This window comes from Trichomonas vaginalis, chromosome III, assembly GCF_026262505.1.
Source record: "Trichomonas vaginalis G3 chromosome III, whole genome shotgun sequence".
Classification (NCBI taxonomy): domain Eukaryota; phylum Parabasalia; order Trichomonadida; family Trichomonadidae; genus Trichomonas; species Trichomonas vaginalis.
This window is the reverse complement of record NC_067205.1, coordinates 1,064,734-1,084,131: the sequence shown is the minus strand read 5'-3', so window position 1 is coordinate 1,084,131 and position 19,398 is coordinate 1,064,734. Positions and strand designations below refer to the sequence as shown.

Here is a 19,398-nt window from a genome sequence, read left to right as displayed (position 1 = left end):
TCACTAATTTATAACATGATAAGCTAATTTTTTCTAATATTTTCTCATAAACACAATTTTTTCAACAATATTTCTTTGAATTTGATCCAAAATCAGATAAGTTTCCTACGTCATGATTCTCCATTTAGATTAAAATTAATCTATAATAGAGTCTAGTTTTGAAAACTATAATCTACTTTAGATATTTGAATTGTTCAGATTTTTTTGGAAATTAAAACGAATTATTATGAGGATTCAACAGTATAGATTATGCTTACCATATTATACTATTGAATGATATTACTAACTTCTTTCTTTTTTGCGGAAACTTTGACTGTAGATTTTGTAAACTCTGAAATTTTGTAACGATTATTTTTGAGATTTTAGAAACGGCAAGGAGGAAATAAAATGTCGATTTCAGCGTTGAAAGTCGATCCAAATCCATTAGTTTTCCCTGCCACTTGCATGAATTCAGAGTCAAGCATATCTTTCAAGTTGTTTAACAGCGGAAATGACATTATTAAGTATCAATGGCGAAATCAACCAAATATTGCTGCGGAAGAAGAGGCGAAATTACGCTTAGATATATTGGATCCACGTGTTAGATCCAATATGTCCAAGGTTTTTGTCTTCAGCTCAGACTCCTTCGTAATAGATCAATTAGAAGGAGAGATTTGGCCGCATCAAACACAGAATATCATCGCGAAATTTAAGCCAATACATGAAGGTACGATGAAAGCCACTGCTTATCTTACAAATATCCAAACAGGAGATAGAATTCCGATTCAAATTCAAGGTCAGTGTCAGGCACCTGATGCTCAATTTGACGTATCGTCAATCAATACAGGCCACATAGCACTTGATAACAGTTATGATTATCAAGTCATACTTAAAAACACTGGTGAAACTGATGTTGAATTTTCTTTGATTGAAGAAGAAACAAGCCTTAAATTCGAATTTACTCCAAAAGCTGGACGTATCAGCGTTGGAATGGCGATGCCAATTCAAATTCGATTGTATGCTTTGAAAGTTGGGCAATTTAATGAGACATTTAGATTCAAAATATCCGGTGCAGGCTATAATACACCATCTCTCGCAATAAATGGCAGAGTAATGGGGCCTTCTTTCCAATGCGATACAAAATTAATTAATTTTAAGACAGTAAGTTACGGTTTTACTTACAAACAAACTATACGAGTTACAAATGTATCAGATATACCATTAGATTACAATGTTCAAATACTCCAATCAGCAAATACGAATATTCGCGAATTTAACGTTTATCCTGAAATAGCTACGATCAGATCAAAGTCACACCAAGACATAACAGTCGAATTTATACCAGTAAACATCCAAGATTACAATACAACGCTTGTAATGACAAATCCAAAATATTCAACGCCTTTGTTATCAATTCCAATACAAGCAACATGTTTATATCCAAGATTATTATTAGAAACACCTGATTTAGATATAGGAAACGTTTTTATTGGTTATACTTACAATATTGATTTGAATTTAGTCAATAGAACAAAATTATTAGCAAAATACGAATATGAAGAATTGAATTTAACAGACGAATACGGTTGGAACTTAGAAATTCCTTATCCAAGTGGAATTATTCAACCAAATACAACAAAAGGCTTTCCAATAATAGTAACATTCTTACAATTAGGTAATCATACAATTAGTAGAGAAATAAGAGTTTCTGGAGATCCAAAAAATATAATTAAATTTAATATCAAAGCTTTATGCATTGGACCAACATTAAGTTATTCACAGAGTCCATTAAGTTTCGGAGAAATACCTGTTCTTACAAATATTCAACAAAATATTGAAATTAAAAACACATCTTTAATTAACGCGAATTACAAGGTTTCTTTTGCAAAACCATCAGCAGAATTCAAGTTATTAAAGACATCAGGATGTATCCTTCCAGGTGAAACCGATTATATACCTATTCAAGCCTTTTTAGACGATACATTAAATTTTGAAGCGACAGCACAGTTCCTTTTTGAACATTTGACACCAATAGATATACAAATAAAGGCAAAAGGAACAGGAAATGTGTTAATTCCTAGCATTCCTATGGATTCAATTAATCTTGAGTATTTATTTGTCGGAGAAAAGACAACAAAAGAGTTCACAATACACAACAAAGGACGTAGAAACATAGAAGTACGTTGGTCCCTGCAAAAAGCAAAGCTAACTCCCAATAATGAGTCATTTAATTACAATATTACTCCAGAACACGTAATTTTGAATGCATATACCGCTCAAACATTCACTCTTACAGTCATTTCATCGGCATCATGCGATTTCGAGATGACTCCTCAACTTTCAACGACAATTAAGAAGCAAAGGCACGATATCTTCACTCCACGTATATTTGGTCGCGTAAACAAAGTTCTAATTGATGTAGAAAAGCCTGTTCTTACTTTTGTTCACTCATATGTTCCAGATGAAAAAGGAAATATTCACATTCCAACAGAAATTAAACCAATTATCCTTGAAAATACGATAACAAATACGACTCCACTACATTTTGGCATAACAGCTACTTGCCAAGAGCCTTTTGTCATGTCTCCAACGCATTTCGACATGAAACCGGATGAATCTAAAAGTTTCAAGGTAACTTTCAACCCATTTTACAAAGAAAACTACCAGAGTGAGATTATTGACCGCAAGATCATCATGAAATGCGACGATAACCCTCAGCAATTCACTATTGACTTAAAAGGTGTAATTGAATTTCCAAATGTCACTTTTCCATCAACAACAATCAATTTCGGAGCACTTTCTAAGTCCACAGAGAAGACAGAAACAGTTATAATCAAAAATACTCAAACAATAAAAGCAGATTTTTGGTGGGAAATTGAAACACCTTCAAAAAGTGCCAAAAACGTTTTTGACATTTTCCCAACACGCGGCTCATTACTTCCCAACAGCGAGGACAAGATCTATGTCTCATTCTACGCTGCTCCAGGCGGAGATGATGGTCCTGCCAATTTTTCTGGTCGAGCAATTTGTCACGTGATTGGAGGACCAATTTACAATTTAGATCTTAAAGGATCAAGTGCAGCCTTTGATTACTCGATCACTCCAAGACTATTTACCTTTGAAAACTGTCTGGCCACCGAAACTCTCAAAGGTGAATTTGTTTTGAAGAGTATGAGTGATTTCAATTTTGATTACAATGTACAAATTCCAAAAGGAATTCGTGTCCAAGATTTCATTGTTTCTCCAATGTCAGGAACTCTTAAGTCCATGACGTCCCAGAATTTCATTATCTCAATAGTTCCCGGACAATTGAAAGACTACGACGAATTGTTCTTTATAAGGATTGGTCCTTTCGATGAAGAAAGAATTCGTGTGACAATAAAAGCAACTTTTCCAAGATTGGAATTCGATTTACAAAGAACTAATAATGACCAAATAAGAATTCTCAATCTAAATGCAACTAGTGAACAAGTCGCTATAACAGAGAAGAAGTTTATCAATGATAGATTGATAGAATTATACAAAAGACCTTCTTTCGTTGATAAATTCAAAAAACCGCCACTGATCACTTTTCCTAAGAATTTTAACGGTTTTTGTTTATCGGAGTTTAATTTAGATTTCGGGGAAGTTATGCTAGGAAGTGAGTTCGAGAAAACCTTCAATGTTAGATATGTTAATTATCATGGTGTTGGTTTCGAAATCATTGATAAATCTTTGAAACAAACAGGTTTCATCTTCGAATGCACAAAATGGAAAGATTTAAATACAGGAGATAATCTACCAATTAAAATTAAGTTCTCTTCGCAGGAAAGGAAAACAGATGTATATGGAAATGTATGTTATAAAGTTCCGTTCGTTATTTGTGAAGATTTCGGTTATATTTTGTATATAACCGCCATAATAACCGCTCCAAGTCTCACAATTTCTGAAAATCATATTACATATGAAAATACAATTATTGGAGAGACGAGGATAGTTACATTGCAAGTACAGAACATGAACAATGTTCCTGTAACATATACAATACATCCAGCTGAATACGCAGATGTTGTGAAACAAAAAACAGTTAAAAATCAACATCCTGTTTTTTCTGTTTTTCCTACAAGTGGAATGCTGCCTCCAGCAAGTTTCCAGAATATAGAAGTGATGTTTACTCCTACACAAGACAAGAATTACCAGATGATGTTGCCAATTTCTGTTTTGTACAATTCCCAAATGACTTATATTTCATTGAAAGGAAGTGGAATTCAACTGAAACTCAAATTCGAACCAGAAAAAATCGATTTCGGTATTTCTACTTTGATGCAAGGACCGACAACAAAGACAGTAAATATCATCAATCCATCAACATTTCCTATTGATATTTACTCAAAACAATTCGATGCGAAATTGTTACTCAAAAATCTCAAAAATTCGCAAAATGATTCAACAACGAATTTGGAGATGATAAAGAGTAGCTCGCATGTATCATTCACAGAAATCTCAAGCTTCTCATTCTGTGCTTTAGTCCACGGTCCGCCAAATAGTGGCAAAAGTGAAGTGTCAAAAATTTTGTCAAAATATTTAGGAGATGTTCCAATTGTTGTTTTAAGCGAAGTTTGGAAAGATGTTCCACAGAATTCGAAGCAATCTGATTACGTACAAGTTCTCAAACATTATTTAATGAACCCGGCTTTTGCAAACGGTTTTGTCATTGACGGTTTGAACGGTTTGCCACTTTCAAATGAGAATGAACAATATTTGAGTCATATCACGAAAACTAAAGGAGCTGTTGAAGAATTTACTAATGATCCATTATATATATTACCTCATAAAGAACAAACAGTTTATGAACAAGCGATTGTAACTGTTTTACAAGCAATTCACGTTCATTACTTTTATTTCATTTGTTTGAATGTCACAGAAAACAATTTAATCAGTAGATTGGAAGCAATTGACATTGCAAAGAAACAAGCTGAACTTGCGAAGATGAAACAAGAGTTGCAAGCAATATTTGATATGACGGAAGAAGAATACCAAGCATTGACACCAGAAAAACAACAAGAAGTTGACCAGAAAAGAGAAAATTACAGACAAAAATTGATGGGAATCCAAGAAAACATCGAAGAAAATAAAAATAACTCACAAAAGAAAGTGGCAAAACCAGCTTCAACTAAAAAAGGAAAGAACGCGAAGAACAATGCAATAGATCCAGTAACATTGAACCAACAGATCTTCACTTATTCCCTTGGTTCTGTTATAAACACTGCTTTGCAAATGAGTGAAGATTTTGTCAATTTTGACAAAACATTGAATTTCTCAGAAGAGGAGGAAGAAAAACCGATGACGAAGAACGGACACAGGAAATCAGTTGCTAAGCCAAAAGATATTGTTGTTCCTAAGCTCATGGAGCGCTTCAATGTCTCTGATTTGAGTATGAGTTATCAAACAGTTTTGGTTATTTCAGGAAATTGTTCAATCGACCAACAAAATTCCGAAATTTACAAATTCGTTCCTGAAATGAATGATTTGAAGGCTCAGGCGTTTATGAGAATGATTGAACCTCCGAAAGCTGTTATAGAAGAAGGACTAACAGTTCCGAAATTGATCAATCAGATGCCAAACACATTCTCCATCAAACAAGACATTTCTCAGATTCAAAATTATTATGATGAATATAAAAATATCGCTGTTGAAAGAGCCAGAGAGGAATGGGACATTAAGAACAAAGAATTCATGGATAAATTAAAGGAATCTTTAGAAAACCAAGAAAAATTGCAACAATCTGAAATTGAACCAGTTCAAGAACCTCAAACTGAGAAACCACCTGGTAAACAAATCAGATTTGCTGATAATGTAATGAAATCTAACAATTCTACGCAAGAATCCCTTGAAAAATCCCAGAAATCTGTAACAATTGGACTTGATTCTTCGGCAAAGATCGAGAATCCAACGAAATCATCGTCTAGATTAGAGAATGAGTCTAAACCTCCAGTTAAATTGGATAGTTCTGCAAAATCAACCACCAAAATTGAGAATTTACAAAAACAAGTTAAAATTGAGGGTGAAACGAAATCAAGCAGTAAACTATCCAAATCTAGTCCAAGAATTGGCAATCATTCTAAGCTGCAAGAAAGTATTCAGAAATCAAGTTCAAGATTAGTCCAAGAACTTCCTCATTTCGATGAAAGCAAAGTTGCTTTACCACCTATGACTCAAATATGGCATATAGAACCTGGTAAAAGCATTCCTCTTGAAATTACATTTAATTCATCAGATGTAGGAACATTTACGGGCGAAATTTACTTCGGAATATTAAATGCCATTGCACCGCCATTCAAGATTCCTATGGAAGGCAAAGTCATCCACCCAGATATCGAAAGATCAATGATAAAAATCTTCCAGGGCAACGTAACTCCAAAACTTACACCTAAAACAGAGATGACCTTCGTCACAGAACTGAACGAATTCCATTTCGGATCCCAAATCATTCTCAAAGACAAAGCAAAAGGAAAAGCCGCTTATAAATCTTCAGTTCACCTGACCAACATCACTGATTTTCCAGCGGAAATAAGTTTGTCATTGTCCGATAGCAATTCGAAAGGTCCATGGGCTTTGGAGAAGGACAAAGTCACAATCAAACCAAATAGTTCTGTAGATGTTTGGATTGGTTTCACTCCTATTACTGCTGATACATATAAAAACACTTTGACAATCAATATTGTTGATAATCCTGATCCTTTGCAAATCAATTTCGTTGGTATGGGCTGTATACCAATAATAGAATGCCAAGACCAAAACATTGATTTCGAGAAATTATTAGTGAATCAATCAAGAATTTGCAAATTCGAACTGAAAAACAGCGGAAGAATTCCAGCGTTTTGGAGAATAAAGGGCGGAAACACATTAGGAAACATGTTTAACTTCAGTGCTCTTGAAGGAATGATCATGCCAAAACAAAGTACATTTGTAGAAGTAAAATATGAATCTCCAAAACCATTTTCCATCAAAAAACAAATACAAATTGATGTAATGGATAAAACAAAGTTAAGAACGTTTTCTGCTTTACATATTAATTTCACGGCAGAAACATTCGATGCGAACTTCGAAATAGTATTTCCTAAAGGTATGGATTGCATCAATTTCGGCGATCTCAAAGCGAATAACGTTGGACAATTCCAATTAGGAATCAAATCGAAGTCAAAATATCCTTTGTTGTATAAATTCAATATCATGAAAAACTCTTTGCAAAAGATCATCAAAATCAATCCAATGGAAGGCGGAGTTCAACCTGACAATAAACCAGTGATGATTAACATATCATGCCAAACTAATTCATCACAGAAATACGACAAAGCAAAAGGAATCATGTTGAAAATGATTGATTGTGTTTCTGGTCAAGAAATTGCAAATGTTCCAATTCTTTTTTCAGCAAAAATTTTGTTTTCAACATTTTCAATTAATCCAAATGAAAATGTTGACTTTGGAAATGTTTCTACTAATACTACAACATCAAACAGCATAACAATCCAAAACATTTGTCCATTCCCATTTGATTACGAGCTGATTCCTGTTTCTCAACAACCTCAAGAACCAGAAACCCCAAGATCAACAAATCCAAGGGATAAAAAGAAAGGCGGACAAAAGCCATTGTCGCCAAGACCAGCCAAAGGAAAGAAGACACAAACTGTGTTGCAAATCAATGACTTTACTTTGTCTCCTTCATTTGGAACAGTGAATCCAAATGAAACAGCAACAATTTTGGCGGAATTATCTCCTTTAGAAGCAGCAAAAATTCAAAGCCAAATTTTGGTGAAAATTTCTGATTGTTCTCCACAATATGCAAATGGAATTCCTCTTAACTTGTTGGCAACTGCTTTCACACCATGCATTGATGATATAAACTATGATTTGATGTTCCCAGGAATTCCTATTGCTGTAAAAGCTGATTTGCAAATGAAAGATTTCACTGCTTTCCTTCCTGCAAACAAATTACTTCATATGGGTAATACAACAGTTGGACAGACAACATCATTGGATTTCGTGTTGAATAATCCTAACCCTGTATCATGTTCTGTTAGTGTTGATTTCAAAGTTCCACCAAAAACTCAAAATCCATTTTCTTTGTCAGAAAAATCTTTTGACATCGATGCGAAATCTTCTAAAAAGATTCAAATCTCGTTTACTCCTTCATCTCCTGGCTTATTCACAGCCCAGATTGTTGCAAGTGTTAAAGGAGGAACTACTTCAACAATTGACATCGAAGGAAATGGAGCTCTTCCTGAGATTTCCCTTGAATCAGCTGGAGAAACATTGACAGATGAACCTGTCAGATTTGGTCAGATTTTGGTTGGTTCTCAAAAAGTGAAACATTTGACGATAAGAAATATCGGTAAAGTCACTTCACATGTAACATTATCTGCAACAAGATCTGCTGATTTCACTGTGAATGGAGATACTGAATACAACATTCTTTCTGGAGAATTTGTGAATGTTCCAATTGTTTTCAAACCAGAAAAAGTTCGACATTCTCAAATCGAAATTTCAGTGAAAGTTGAACAGAACGAATCCCAAAACAGAACAATCCAATTTGCTGGCGATGGCAACAGAGAAGAGATATTGTTTGATGGATTGCCAAATGACGATTCCGAACTGGTTTTCAGGGAAAGTATCATTGGTTCTCAGCAAAAGATTACTTTCACGATGAGAAGCGTCAGCCAATCAACAATTAGATTCGTTTGGGGAAGATTAAATGATTTCACTTTCGTTCCATCAATTGGACACATCAGAGCAGGAGAATCTAAAAAAGTCACTGTAACATTCATGTCGAACAAACCTGTTACATATAACTCGATAAATCAGACTTTGTCGGCACTGAAAATCAAATTAGAAGATGAAAACTGTGAGCATTGGGATGACTCTTTGAAGGACACAAAGTTCATAACAAGACGTGAGAAAGCCCAATTGAAACAACTACAAGTAAATCCACCTCCTGAACCAAAGAACACAGCGAGGAAATTCCCAGGACACGCGAAATCGAGGAAAGAAAGTGTCAAAGCGCAAGTTAACTCAGAAGAAGAAGATTTTGGAGGAGATCCAGATGAGTTAGTCAAATATGTTGAAGTACATCCAGAACCTCCTTTCACACCAACTAAAGAGAAAAGAGATATAACCCTGAAAATCTCTGCTGCATCAGATTTGATCAAATACAATTTGGATGCAACAACAATCGAATTCCCTCCAACAATGATGTACACGAAAGTTCCTTCTTATTTCACAATGACGAACACTTGTGGAATTTCTTTCACGTACAGATGGTTCGCGTTTAAGTTCCAGAGTCTTCGTGGGGATGCTGATGTCAATCCGTTCTCAATAACTCCATCTGAAGGACAACTTAAACCTGGAGAATCTCAAACATTTACTTCTATTTTCATTCCGAAGGAAGTTGATGAATTTTCTTCAATTTTCAGATGCGAAATTCCATTTTTGACATCAGCTCTTCCTGAGCTAACAATGACAGGAATATCGAGACGTCCTATCTGCCACCTTGGCATTGATCCAAATGACTATTTGACGAGTGGAAGAAGAATGCCAGAATTCACAGATGAGTTGCCACAAGATGTCAGGATTGTTGAAATTTCTGCGAAAAAAGTCGGTGAAAAAACAATTAGAAAGATAGATATTGTGAACACAACAGCTACGTCATATGAAGTAATATGGACACAGCAATATGATAGAAGTAATAATAGTGTAAACTGCGAAAATCCAAACCTTTTGATTTCAAGCGGAAAAGAAACAAATGTTACTTTTACATTTACTCCTAAATCAAACAAAATTGTCGAAAGCCTTTGGCAATTCAACATTCCTTCATACAATGTGAAAGCACACGTTCTTATCGTAGGAAAGGTTTCTGCTATTTAACAATTATATTATTGATTTATTCTTTTTTTATTTATATATAAAATGTTTTTTATTATTCGGAAAATAACATATTTATTTTTAAAAATTCGAACTCTTGTTAATAATATCTCATGATGTACTCTTGGAAATTCATTGATCGTTGAATTCTGATGTATGTTTTCCAATTGATATATTAGTAATGGATCAAATTCTTATTAAAATATGACTCTTTTTCTGAATGTTTCATATTAAGGAAAACAATGAAATATAAAACAATGTATGTATAGAGGGGTTAATTTTCATTACAATTGTTAACCGAAATTATTGTATCAATTCAATTTCATATAACTCTAAGATGATTCATATTAGACTCATTTTCGTTTCCATCAAGAAATCCTATCAATTTTCTGACAATTTTTTGAGTGAAATGTCAACAGTCATCTATTTTTATTTCATGATGAAAAAAGTTATATTTAAGAATTAGCAATACTCTTTTCTAATCATGTCAAAATTTATCAAAAATTTGTATTACCATTCAAATTTATATAATTATAAAGATGAAATTGCTTATCTGCATGTGTATCATGTCTATTCAATCATCAGACCTCATTTGGAATGATTTTTATGATTCAGATGTTTTAATTTGTTATACAAATGAAGAAATAAGAAAGTTAATAAACTATGACAACTACTTGGTGTTGAGCTCACATTTTCAAAATCTAAATGAAAAAGCAATGTATTTCACTAATGCTGATTCAGTAAAATTATTAGTCTCTGGGTCAAAGTTTTACTCATTTTGCTTGAATACCTTTGGAGGATGTGTTTTATATTTACACTCTGGTAGTTATATCCTTCATAAAATTACAAGCTTTAACATGACTTGTAACGCTGCTTCTAGTCATATATACTCATCTATTAATTCAAACAATAAAACTTTCATACTTTCATCAACTATGGATGTTGGGAAATCAGATTTTGGAGCCCTAGAAATGGGTGGCGGTGATATTAGATGCACAGATAATAATATCACGAATATGATCAGTAATAATGCTGCTGCAAATCTGTATTTTAATTCAGAAGAAATGACAACATTTTCAAATTGTATCAATAATACAGCTTATCCATCAGGGATTCTTTTCCTAACAGGAGTTCCATTTTGTACAATGAAAATGTACAACATTGTCTCAAATAGTATTATTGGTAATGATATCCCGAATGGTATTGTTAATTCTGGGTATAATGGATTGATTTTATCGGAATGTGCTATAGTGAACAATGTGTCTCCCTATTTATTTGTAACAATATATAATGGCTATATAACTGTTAATTCAACATATATAAGTGGTAATAATTATCAAAATTTCAAAACAGAACAATATTCTGGTAGATCAATCATTGTCGAAACTACAAATTCTTTTGATGTGAACTTTTGTAAATATTCTATTACAAGCTATTTAACATTTGTAATCAAAGCAAAACAAGCATCACCAAAGATTTGTTCATGTGAATGCAGAGTAGATAGAAAATTTGCAATATTTTTGGGATTAGTTATTAGATGACATCAAATGCAGCCAATTTTTTAAAGCTTAGTTGATCATATCTAGTCATTGTTTTGATGGAACTAAACTATTTAAATTGCAAATTACAGGAATGGAATTTGTAACCAATGAATAAGAAATTAGTTATATTTGCTTTTATTAAATAAACACATTCTAACTTCTGTTTTCTAATGAAATATGATATTGAAAAATTGAAGAACAGCATAATAATCAATCATTTTTTGATTCATATTCTTTATTGCAATAACAGGCATCTGCTTTGTGGTACTTTATGCATAAAACGGCGACTTTTCGTTTGAATTTATCTATGTTTTACTATATTTCATTGGAAATTAAAAGATTTAATGTAAAGTGTAGTTTTCAATGTAAATACTCTTATTTCAAAATTTTATTTTTATAAATTTATTTTATGATATAATTACTAATAAATAAAGAAATATCCAAAACTTATGTCAATTGAATTTTTCAATCGATTATTTCTGTGTGTTAAAAATTTCACATTTGTTTTATATTTAAGGGTGCACCCGCATGTACGTTTATTTGAGAGTAGGAGGATTACCCTCTCAATTTTGAATGCTTCGTTAGCGCAATATCTCGATGAATATTGTATTAAAATAGAATTTGCCCATACCAATATATCTGATACAATATCCTTAAGTTTTACTAAAAAGAATTTTTTAAAATCCCTGCAGATTCGGGGATTTTTAAATTTTTTGATTTTTTTCGCAAATTTTTCGAAAAAAAAATATTTTCAGAAGAGCCTTAACGGCTAAGTTTTATGTTTAATGTTGAGTATCAAAAAGAATGGGCGTCTGATATAGCCATCATATATCCCAGAAGCAAATAAAAATTCTGACTTTTTAAGCATAAAAAAATGAAATTTTATTTTTTGCAAAAAACAGGCCACCCGGATGTACGTTTATTTGAGAGGAGGATTAAATTTTTGAAAGCAGTAAAATTTGTAAATATTCTAGTTATATAATAATATGTATTATTTTAAAAAATAAAAAATTAAAGCACGTTAAAATTTTTTTTGATGAATTTTTACAAAAGCTACTTAGGATTATGCAAAATATAGTAATTAAACATAAATTTCAAATCAGATTTTACTTATGATAAATATTTTAAATTTCCGAAAATTAAGTTCAGATCGACTCGATACGTTGTAATTACTAAATAAGGTGCCAAAAACCTATTAAACAGTATCAAAACTATCAAGATTGTAATGTTTTTGAAGAAAAATTTATAGAATTATGAACTTCAAACAGATATTATGTAAATAAAAATAATATAATGGATTTGTTTATTCGTATAATAGCAGCAATAAATCGATTATTCACTTCTACTTCTGAGATTTGAATTTAATTTCGACAGAAAAAGAGATTCAAGAGGAAAATACTAGGGAATACAAACTGCCACCATGACAGGATTATTATGGAGCCAAGTTGTACTTTTTGATATTTTTAGAGTTTTACTACCTATTTAGGTACCAAGTAATTGCTTAAAAATTAAGGTTCTAAATTCTGAAGTTTACATGATCCTCCCGGGCGCACCCTTAATCATAAAGACTAAAAAATAATAGAATTTAAATACTCTTTAAAAAAAAAAAAAAAAAAAAAAAAAAAAAAAAAAAAAAAAAAAAAAAGGTAGTGGGGCTTCCAGGGGCTGCGCCCCTTCTAGCCCCGAAGATGTTTAGTATAAAATGAGGTTTTTATTCGGAAAATTGTTAGTCTTCTGGTGTGAATTCGGAGGACTCTTCGTGTTTCTCTTCTTCGTGTTTCTCTTCTTCTTCCTCTTCCATTGCTTCTGGGAAGAAGTCTTCTTCTGGGTCGAAAACATTATATAATGTGTAATTGAATGACACATTATATCTTTGTTTGAGTTCGCTCTTGACAAAGAACTTAGTTCCAGGAATACAGAAGACTTCTGTGCGTTGGAAAAGCTGATGTCCTGGAACAAATTTGGCAATTAGAGACTTCTTTTTTCCGAATTGTTCAGGAGTTTCCATGACGACAGTAACAACATCTCCATCTGCGAGGTCTTGTTGTTGTTCGGAAAGGTAAAGAGCAATGATATAAATGGTTGCTGCGTTGAATTCGAGAAAGTCGAATTCAAATTGTGTTGTCGTATAGCATTCAAACCATTTTGTACAGTTGTCTCCGAACTCGTCAACGTATTCATCTTGGTCATATCCGTAACTAAAGACTTGGAATTCGGCAATTGTCTTGTCGAATGACCGTTGGATGTTACGAGGAAGATTTTGACGAACTTGGTATAAAGTTCTCAACATTATAAGCTTAGTAAATGTTGGAAAATACTGAACTAAGACATCGCTAAGCTCAATTGGACTTGGAATTGTCTTAGTAAGTTCAATTGAACTAGCAATTGCTTTGTTCAGAACTTCACAGAACTGAGTATTGTATATAGCGTCTGGTTGTGTGTTTTCTTCGGCGTCTTTGAGATATTTAGAGCAAATTTGTTGAAGAATTTCTCTTAATTCGCTGTTAGACTTTTTGGCGGTTATTCTAACAGCTGTGCCAGTTCTTGGAGGTTGTGGGGCTTTGGCTTTGGTTAGCGGTTGAGAATTGTTAATGTTGGCTTCCATTAGACAAAAATAAACTGTTTTTTTCGGACTACTCATAGAAAAGTTTAAAATAAACCGTTTTCGTCAACGGTAACCCCCTCTATTTTTTTATTTTATTTAATAGTTACCGTTGGCAAACCGTTCCATCTCAAATATTGAATGAACTATAAACGTTTTTTGTTTTCTATATATACTTTTTTGTCCAACGGTAAAACTTTTTACACAACGGTTTTTGAGAGTCGTCGCTGTTGACTTTTTTGTAGAGCACTCAAAATAGTATAACTTTGTCCGGACAAGTAAGGGTCTATCGTCGCTACAGGAAAAGTTACGGGCGTTCCAAGGAAGTATACTTTGAGAAGCCTTTTCCCCTTATAGAATGAGATAGGACGGTTTTTTTACAAAACTGACAACACTTTGACCGAGTAGTTTTTTGTGCTGAACAAAAAGTGTCATACAAACATCTGTCAAAAGCCGCTTTTTAACTTCACTTAAAATGCCACGTAAGCTACGTAAGAATATACGTAAGAGGAAGAGAGCATTGAAACATCCAATAGTAAGACTGACACCACAACAACAGTTGCAACAACAAATGATGAATGACCCCACTATGTTGCAACAAATGTCAAGCAACCCTATGCTTTTAAACCGAGTTATTGGTGCACAGAGTGGAGGTTTAAGAGCGGCACTTTTAGCGAAAATGGCAGGCTATGGTGGAGCTGCAGACGGAACAGCCTATAACCCTCAAAGTCAAATGAATTTGAGTTCACTCAAAAATCAAATAGCAGATGTCAAAAAGTCAAACATAGACATACAGAAGCAAATAGGTGAAAACGAAAAGAAACTAGAATATGACAGACACACAAAGAAACTCAATGAGTTAAACGTAGAGAAAAAGAAGAAAGAAGAACAACTGAAAGAACTAAGTACAGAGGAATATGCGAAAAAAGTGTCAGAAAAAGCAGCAGAAGTAGCAAAAATGGAACAAGATGTCATAAATTTGAAAAACCATACTACTCAATATAAAATACTGAAAGATGAAGAGATAAAACAAAAAGCCCTGAAGACATATATGGATAGCGATGAGTATAAAAAGGAAGTTGAAGCAAATGTAAAGGCAGAAAAACTTTTACAGTTGCAAAACCAAACCGTACAGTATGAAAACTTAGCACAAGAAAGTAAAAATAACGACGCGGCTATGCAAAAGGCAATGAAAAGCGCAGAGTATATAAAAGCTAACAATGACTGGTTAGATGCCCAAGCCAACGCTAAAGCAGCCCAACTCATAGGGTCAATAAGGACAAAAATACAAGCGGATGAAGACAGTTCAAATGAAGCTTTAACAAATGCTGACTTTAAGAACGCCTTCGAAGCTCTTCATAGTAAGGTGAAACAAGTGAACGACTTCTCATCTGGAAAGAAACTGAAGTCTGAAGGTTTCGACAAAGAGTTAAAAGAAGTAGCACAAAATATGACGAAAATAACAGATGCAGCAACGAGACAGGCAGTTCAAAGTGCCTATGACGCCGTTAGAGCAACTGTTGTGAAAAGTCAAGAAAAAGAGTTACAACAGACCAAAACAGACCTAGTAAATGCTTTCTTAAAAACGAAAAGTCAGGTAGGACATTACGCTGCAGATGGAACATATGTGCCAGCTGGTGGAATTTATATACCACCAAACCCTCCAAGAGAAGCACCTGCACCAGGACTACCTAGAACATTTACATCGTCACATGGACACAGACACAGGCATGCACCAAAACCAGCACAACAACCAACACAACAACCAGCACAGCAACCAACAGTTCAAAACCCTGCACAACCAACAGTTCAAAACCCTGCACAACAACAACCACAAACAGAGCAAGGACATAAAAGAAGTAGAGAACAAGGAAACCAAGAATTCTTAAAAATGCTTAAAGAAGAGTGTGGTTTCCCAGATACTGTTGACTTTAGTGACAGATATAAAGAAGCTATTAGAAAGTTCAAGGATGGAAATACTGACCCGAACCTATTTAGCTTTATGGCTCAGCACCAAAACGGATATAATCTCAAACCTGGAAAATACAAGCTCGCTAAGGGATATGATTTAATAGCATATCATCCAAATGACATGGATGAATTTACTCCGAGATATTTGATGTCAGAGCTAAATGACAATTCAACTTTCGTCATGAAACGCGTAAAAAATAGAGACGGAACGAAAGAACAAAAGCTTATGAATGCGGATGACGTAGATAGGGAAATTGTTAAAAACGGTCTCGGAATATATGAAATGCCAGCAGATGAGGTACAAGAAACTCCACAGGAAGAAGTTCAGATACAACCAGACATGGAAGAAATAGTTCAGCAACAACAGCTAGAAGAGCCTGAAGGAAACGAACAAGTCACTCCTTTGGAAACTAACTTCACAGAACTAGATGAAGATTTGGAACAGCCGAAAAATCTTGACCCTCAACAAGAGTATGCGGAGAATATGGAATATTTCCAAGAGTCTAAAAAAAATTCGGCTGACATAGTAGAAGAATATCGAAAAATGTTCGCCGACATACAAAAGACTCCAACACCAGATGAAAATATCCAGCATAGAATGGAAGAACTGAAAAAAAATGTACACAAATACAACAACCCTTTTTACTTACGAGCATTTAACGTTCAATCTTCGGATGAACTCGGTGAAAATAAAAGGTTAAATTTCAAGAAAACATATAGAAATGAAACATTGTTTAAAGTTCATTCAGAACCTAACCAAGATGGAAACAAACCTACTTTTGTTTCTGCAGACGATGGAACTACAATGAGATGGGGTCATAAAGCTAATCCAGATAGGTGGTTCATAAACTTACAACCACAATTCCAAGAAGTTGTAGACGCAATGGAAGTCAATGGTGAACGAGACATAGCTGGTATTTTCAGCGCGGCTTTAATGCCATTGAAAGATATGAAAGATGCAGATATTTTGAACCAGTATGAAATGAACATGGCTGATGGAAATATAACACCTGACGTTCTAGAACATTTATCTCAAAGAACTACACAGAACCATAGAGATGGTATATTTGGTGAAGAGTTTAGAAAGAAAGTTAGGGAGAGCGAAGGAAGAGAACCTATTGTACATGACCTTGCAAACGAAAGTTTACAAAATGTCATAAAAACTTACTTTGCAGACAATGAAATGAGAAGGGATGAATATTTAAGAAAACTCAAATGGACAGTACCAAATGAAATGTTAGTATTGAAAAACATGTTCCTTGACAAAATAAAACCAACTACAGAAATAAACGACGCAAGACTGAAAGATTGGGTAAAAGCTTTCCCATTCACAAAAGATATTATTGGTAACATGGAAAGAAAACCAGAATGGCTACAAAAACATATATTTGGAAACGAGCTTATTCCATATGGACAGCTCTGTTTGAAGAGCTTGAACCAGAAACTCAGGAAAGAGTCATGCAAACAATACGCGAAGACTCAAATACAGACTATGACAAACTCTTTCTAGGATATAGGTTACCTGAGATGGGCGACCAGAGCCAAAAGGCAAAAAGGACATGGGAAATTTGCAACATACTAGATGAACATAATGCAAAGATGCAACAACTTCAAGCAGAGGGCAATGAAGGAAAAAGAAGAGTTAAAAACTCAGTCAGGAAGAAAGTAAAGCTTGGTCGGAGTGGGTTCTATTATGACATATAAATCCAACTATTCTATATTTTTACTCATATGAAATGTACGCCGCTCAGAATATAACGCCAACAGTTTTGGATGCATGAATGGAAATGTTTCCGAATGGTATAACGAATGCGACAATGCCATTAGAAGGTCAGAAATAGTTCCTGGAACTTACGAATATACAACTGCTGTTTCTTATGGAAACGTAGGTGAGTTTGGAGAAGGTTCTTCAACAACAGTAGATATTGCTTGCGACAGGTTTCATATAATTTCTATTGACAACTCTTTCTTATACGTGGAACAAGACATTGAAATAAAACCTTCTGCCAAGTTGTCTGACAAGAAAGGTTGCAATGGAATTTTCTATGTCGGATACCAATATGCTCCAGAAGTTTTCATGGGATATAAGATATATTCTAACTCTGACTTAGTTCAAACAGTAACATGGGCAAACTATGAATGGTTCGCTTTGAGAAACTCAGTACAACCACAAGCTAGAGAACAAACAGACCAGTATGCAACTATTGAGAAAATAAGAAGACTTGACCCTAACGTTCCAGGAGTTTATGTTGACCTTTCTGGACAAACTGCAGCAGCAGTAACCAAAGTAAAACTGAAACTTAGAGTTCCTTTGTCATCTTTCCTCATCTTCAGGTTTTTAAGATACTTGCCAAACTGGGCAGGAAAAATTTCTATCGAACTTACTCCAAGCAAAAATAACTTAGTCATTGCACCAACACAAGACCCATTCACTCTTACAGACGTAAAGGGAGCAAATCAAACGTCATTCGCCGAATTTTGCAAAGACAAAGTTGACTTAGACTTTGGTTTCTCAAACCTCAACACTGAAGTAAACTACTACTTCAATGCTGCTGGAACTGCTTGGGACCCAGTTAAGTTCACATGCGAAAAGTTTGAATGCAAGAGAATAGAAAGCAGACTTGCAGTCTATATGTTGGACCCAGATATTTCAAATGCTTTAGCTGCCAAATATATTGCAGTTCCACTTATGTTCCCTATACACCAAATATCTGTCAAAGACTTTGCAGGTGAAGTTGGAAACCAAAGTGCTGACCCAGGTGCAAGAACAGATATTGCTTTAACAACTGCAATGAAACATGCAGATACTATGTTTGTACTGTTCAGACGAACTATAAATGACTATTCTTGCTTCTACAACCCTGGTATTAAATACCATATAAACATAGATGGCAAATATTATCCAAGAGAAGAATATTCTACAGTTGAAGATATGAGGTCATACAACTTGACATTAGATGCTATGAACTTTAACAACAACTTCACAACAACCATTAACCCTGAAATGCAAAGTTCTATTATGCCATATGTGAAAGTATGGACTCATACAGGAGGTCAAAAAACTCAATATACAAATGGAGACCGTTCAAACTTTTGGCTTGGCATTCCATTTGCTGACTCAGAAGACTTTATGGGTGGTATTTCAACTGTTGGTACTGTACAAATACAATATACTGGTGACAGAGACGGTCCAGATGAACTGAGAGCAAAGAAGTTTACAAAACCAATAGCACTTTTCACGGAAGATGCTCTTTTGAAGATTCGTTCGATGAAACCTGCTGGGGCTCCTCAGATTGGCATAACGACAGCTTCCATCGAGCAGATTTTGGCAGCAGGTCAGTAAGTTGTTCTTGAACTGACTTCTCTCCGTCAAATATTGACAGTACGCCAGTCTTAACATAGTATTGT

At 34.2% G+C, this 19,398-nt stretch overlaps 6 protein-coding genes across 6 annotated transcripts, besides 2 other annotated features; 5 read left to right on the top strand and 1 right to left on the bottom strand.

The window, feature by feature from the left end:
• Positions 1–381: 381 nt before the first annotated feature.
• TVAGG3_0618090 (deleted in lung and esophageal cancer 1 (DLEC1) family) lies at positions 382–9,942 on the top strand (the record flags this gene model as incomplete). The annotated part of the gene is made up of 1 exon (XM_001308315.1): positions 388–9,879. One exon carries the CDS (start codon positions 388–390, stop codon positions 9,877–9,879), a length of 9,492 nt encoding a protein of 3,163 aa, XP_001308316.1.
• Positions 9,943–11,933: 1,991 nt separating this feature from the next.
• Positions 11,934–12,971: a mobile genetic element.
• A 61-nt stretch (positions 12,972–13,032) lies between these two features.
• Positions 13,033–19,398: part of a mobile genetic element that runs on past the window's edge.
• On the bottom strand, positions 13,144–14,022 carry TVAGG3_0618070 (uncharacterized protein; the record flags this gene model as incomplete). The annotated part of the gene is made up of 1 exon (XM_001279508.2): positions 13,144–14,022. The coding sequence occupies one exon, from the start codon at positions 14,020–14,022 to the stop codon at positions 13,144–13,146; it is 879 nt and encodes a 292-aa protein (XP_001279509.2).
• On the top strand, positions 14,495–15,074 carry TVAGG3_0618060 (protein of unknown function, DUF4106 family; the record flags this gene model as incomplete). Its single annotated transcript, XM_051240258.1, has 1 exon — positions 14,495–15,074. A coding segment is annotated over one exon (580 nt), but the record flags the coding sequence as incomplete, so codon positions are not given.
• Positions 16,217–17,417, top strand: TVAGG3_0618050 (protein of unknown function, DUF4106 family; the record flags this gene model as incomplete). The annotated part of the gene is made up of 1 exon (XM_051240257.1): positions 16,217–17,417. A coding segment is annotated over one exon (1,201 nt), but the record flags the coding sequence as incomplete, so codon positions are not given.
• TVAGG3_0618040 (protein of unknown function, DUF4106 family) lies at positions 17,449–17,694 on the top strand (the record flags this gene model as incomplete). The annotated part of the gene is made up of 1 exon (XM_051240256.1): positions 17,449–17,694. One exon carries the CDS (start codon positions 17,449–17,451, stop codon positions 17,692–17,694), a length of 246 nt encoding a protein of 81 aa, XP_051086843.1.
• On the top strand, positions 18,623–19,333 carry TVAGG3_0618030 (protein of unknown function, DUF4106 family; the record flags this gene model as incomplete). Its single annotated transcript, XM_051240255.1, has 1 exon — positions 18,623–19,333. One exon carries the CDS (start codon positions 18,623–18,625, stop codon positions 19,331–19,333), a length of 711 nt encoding a protein of 236 aa, XP_051086842.1.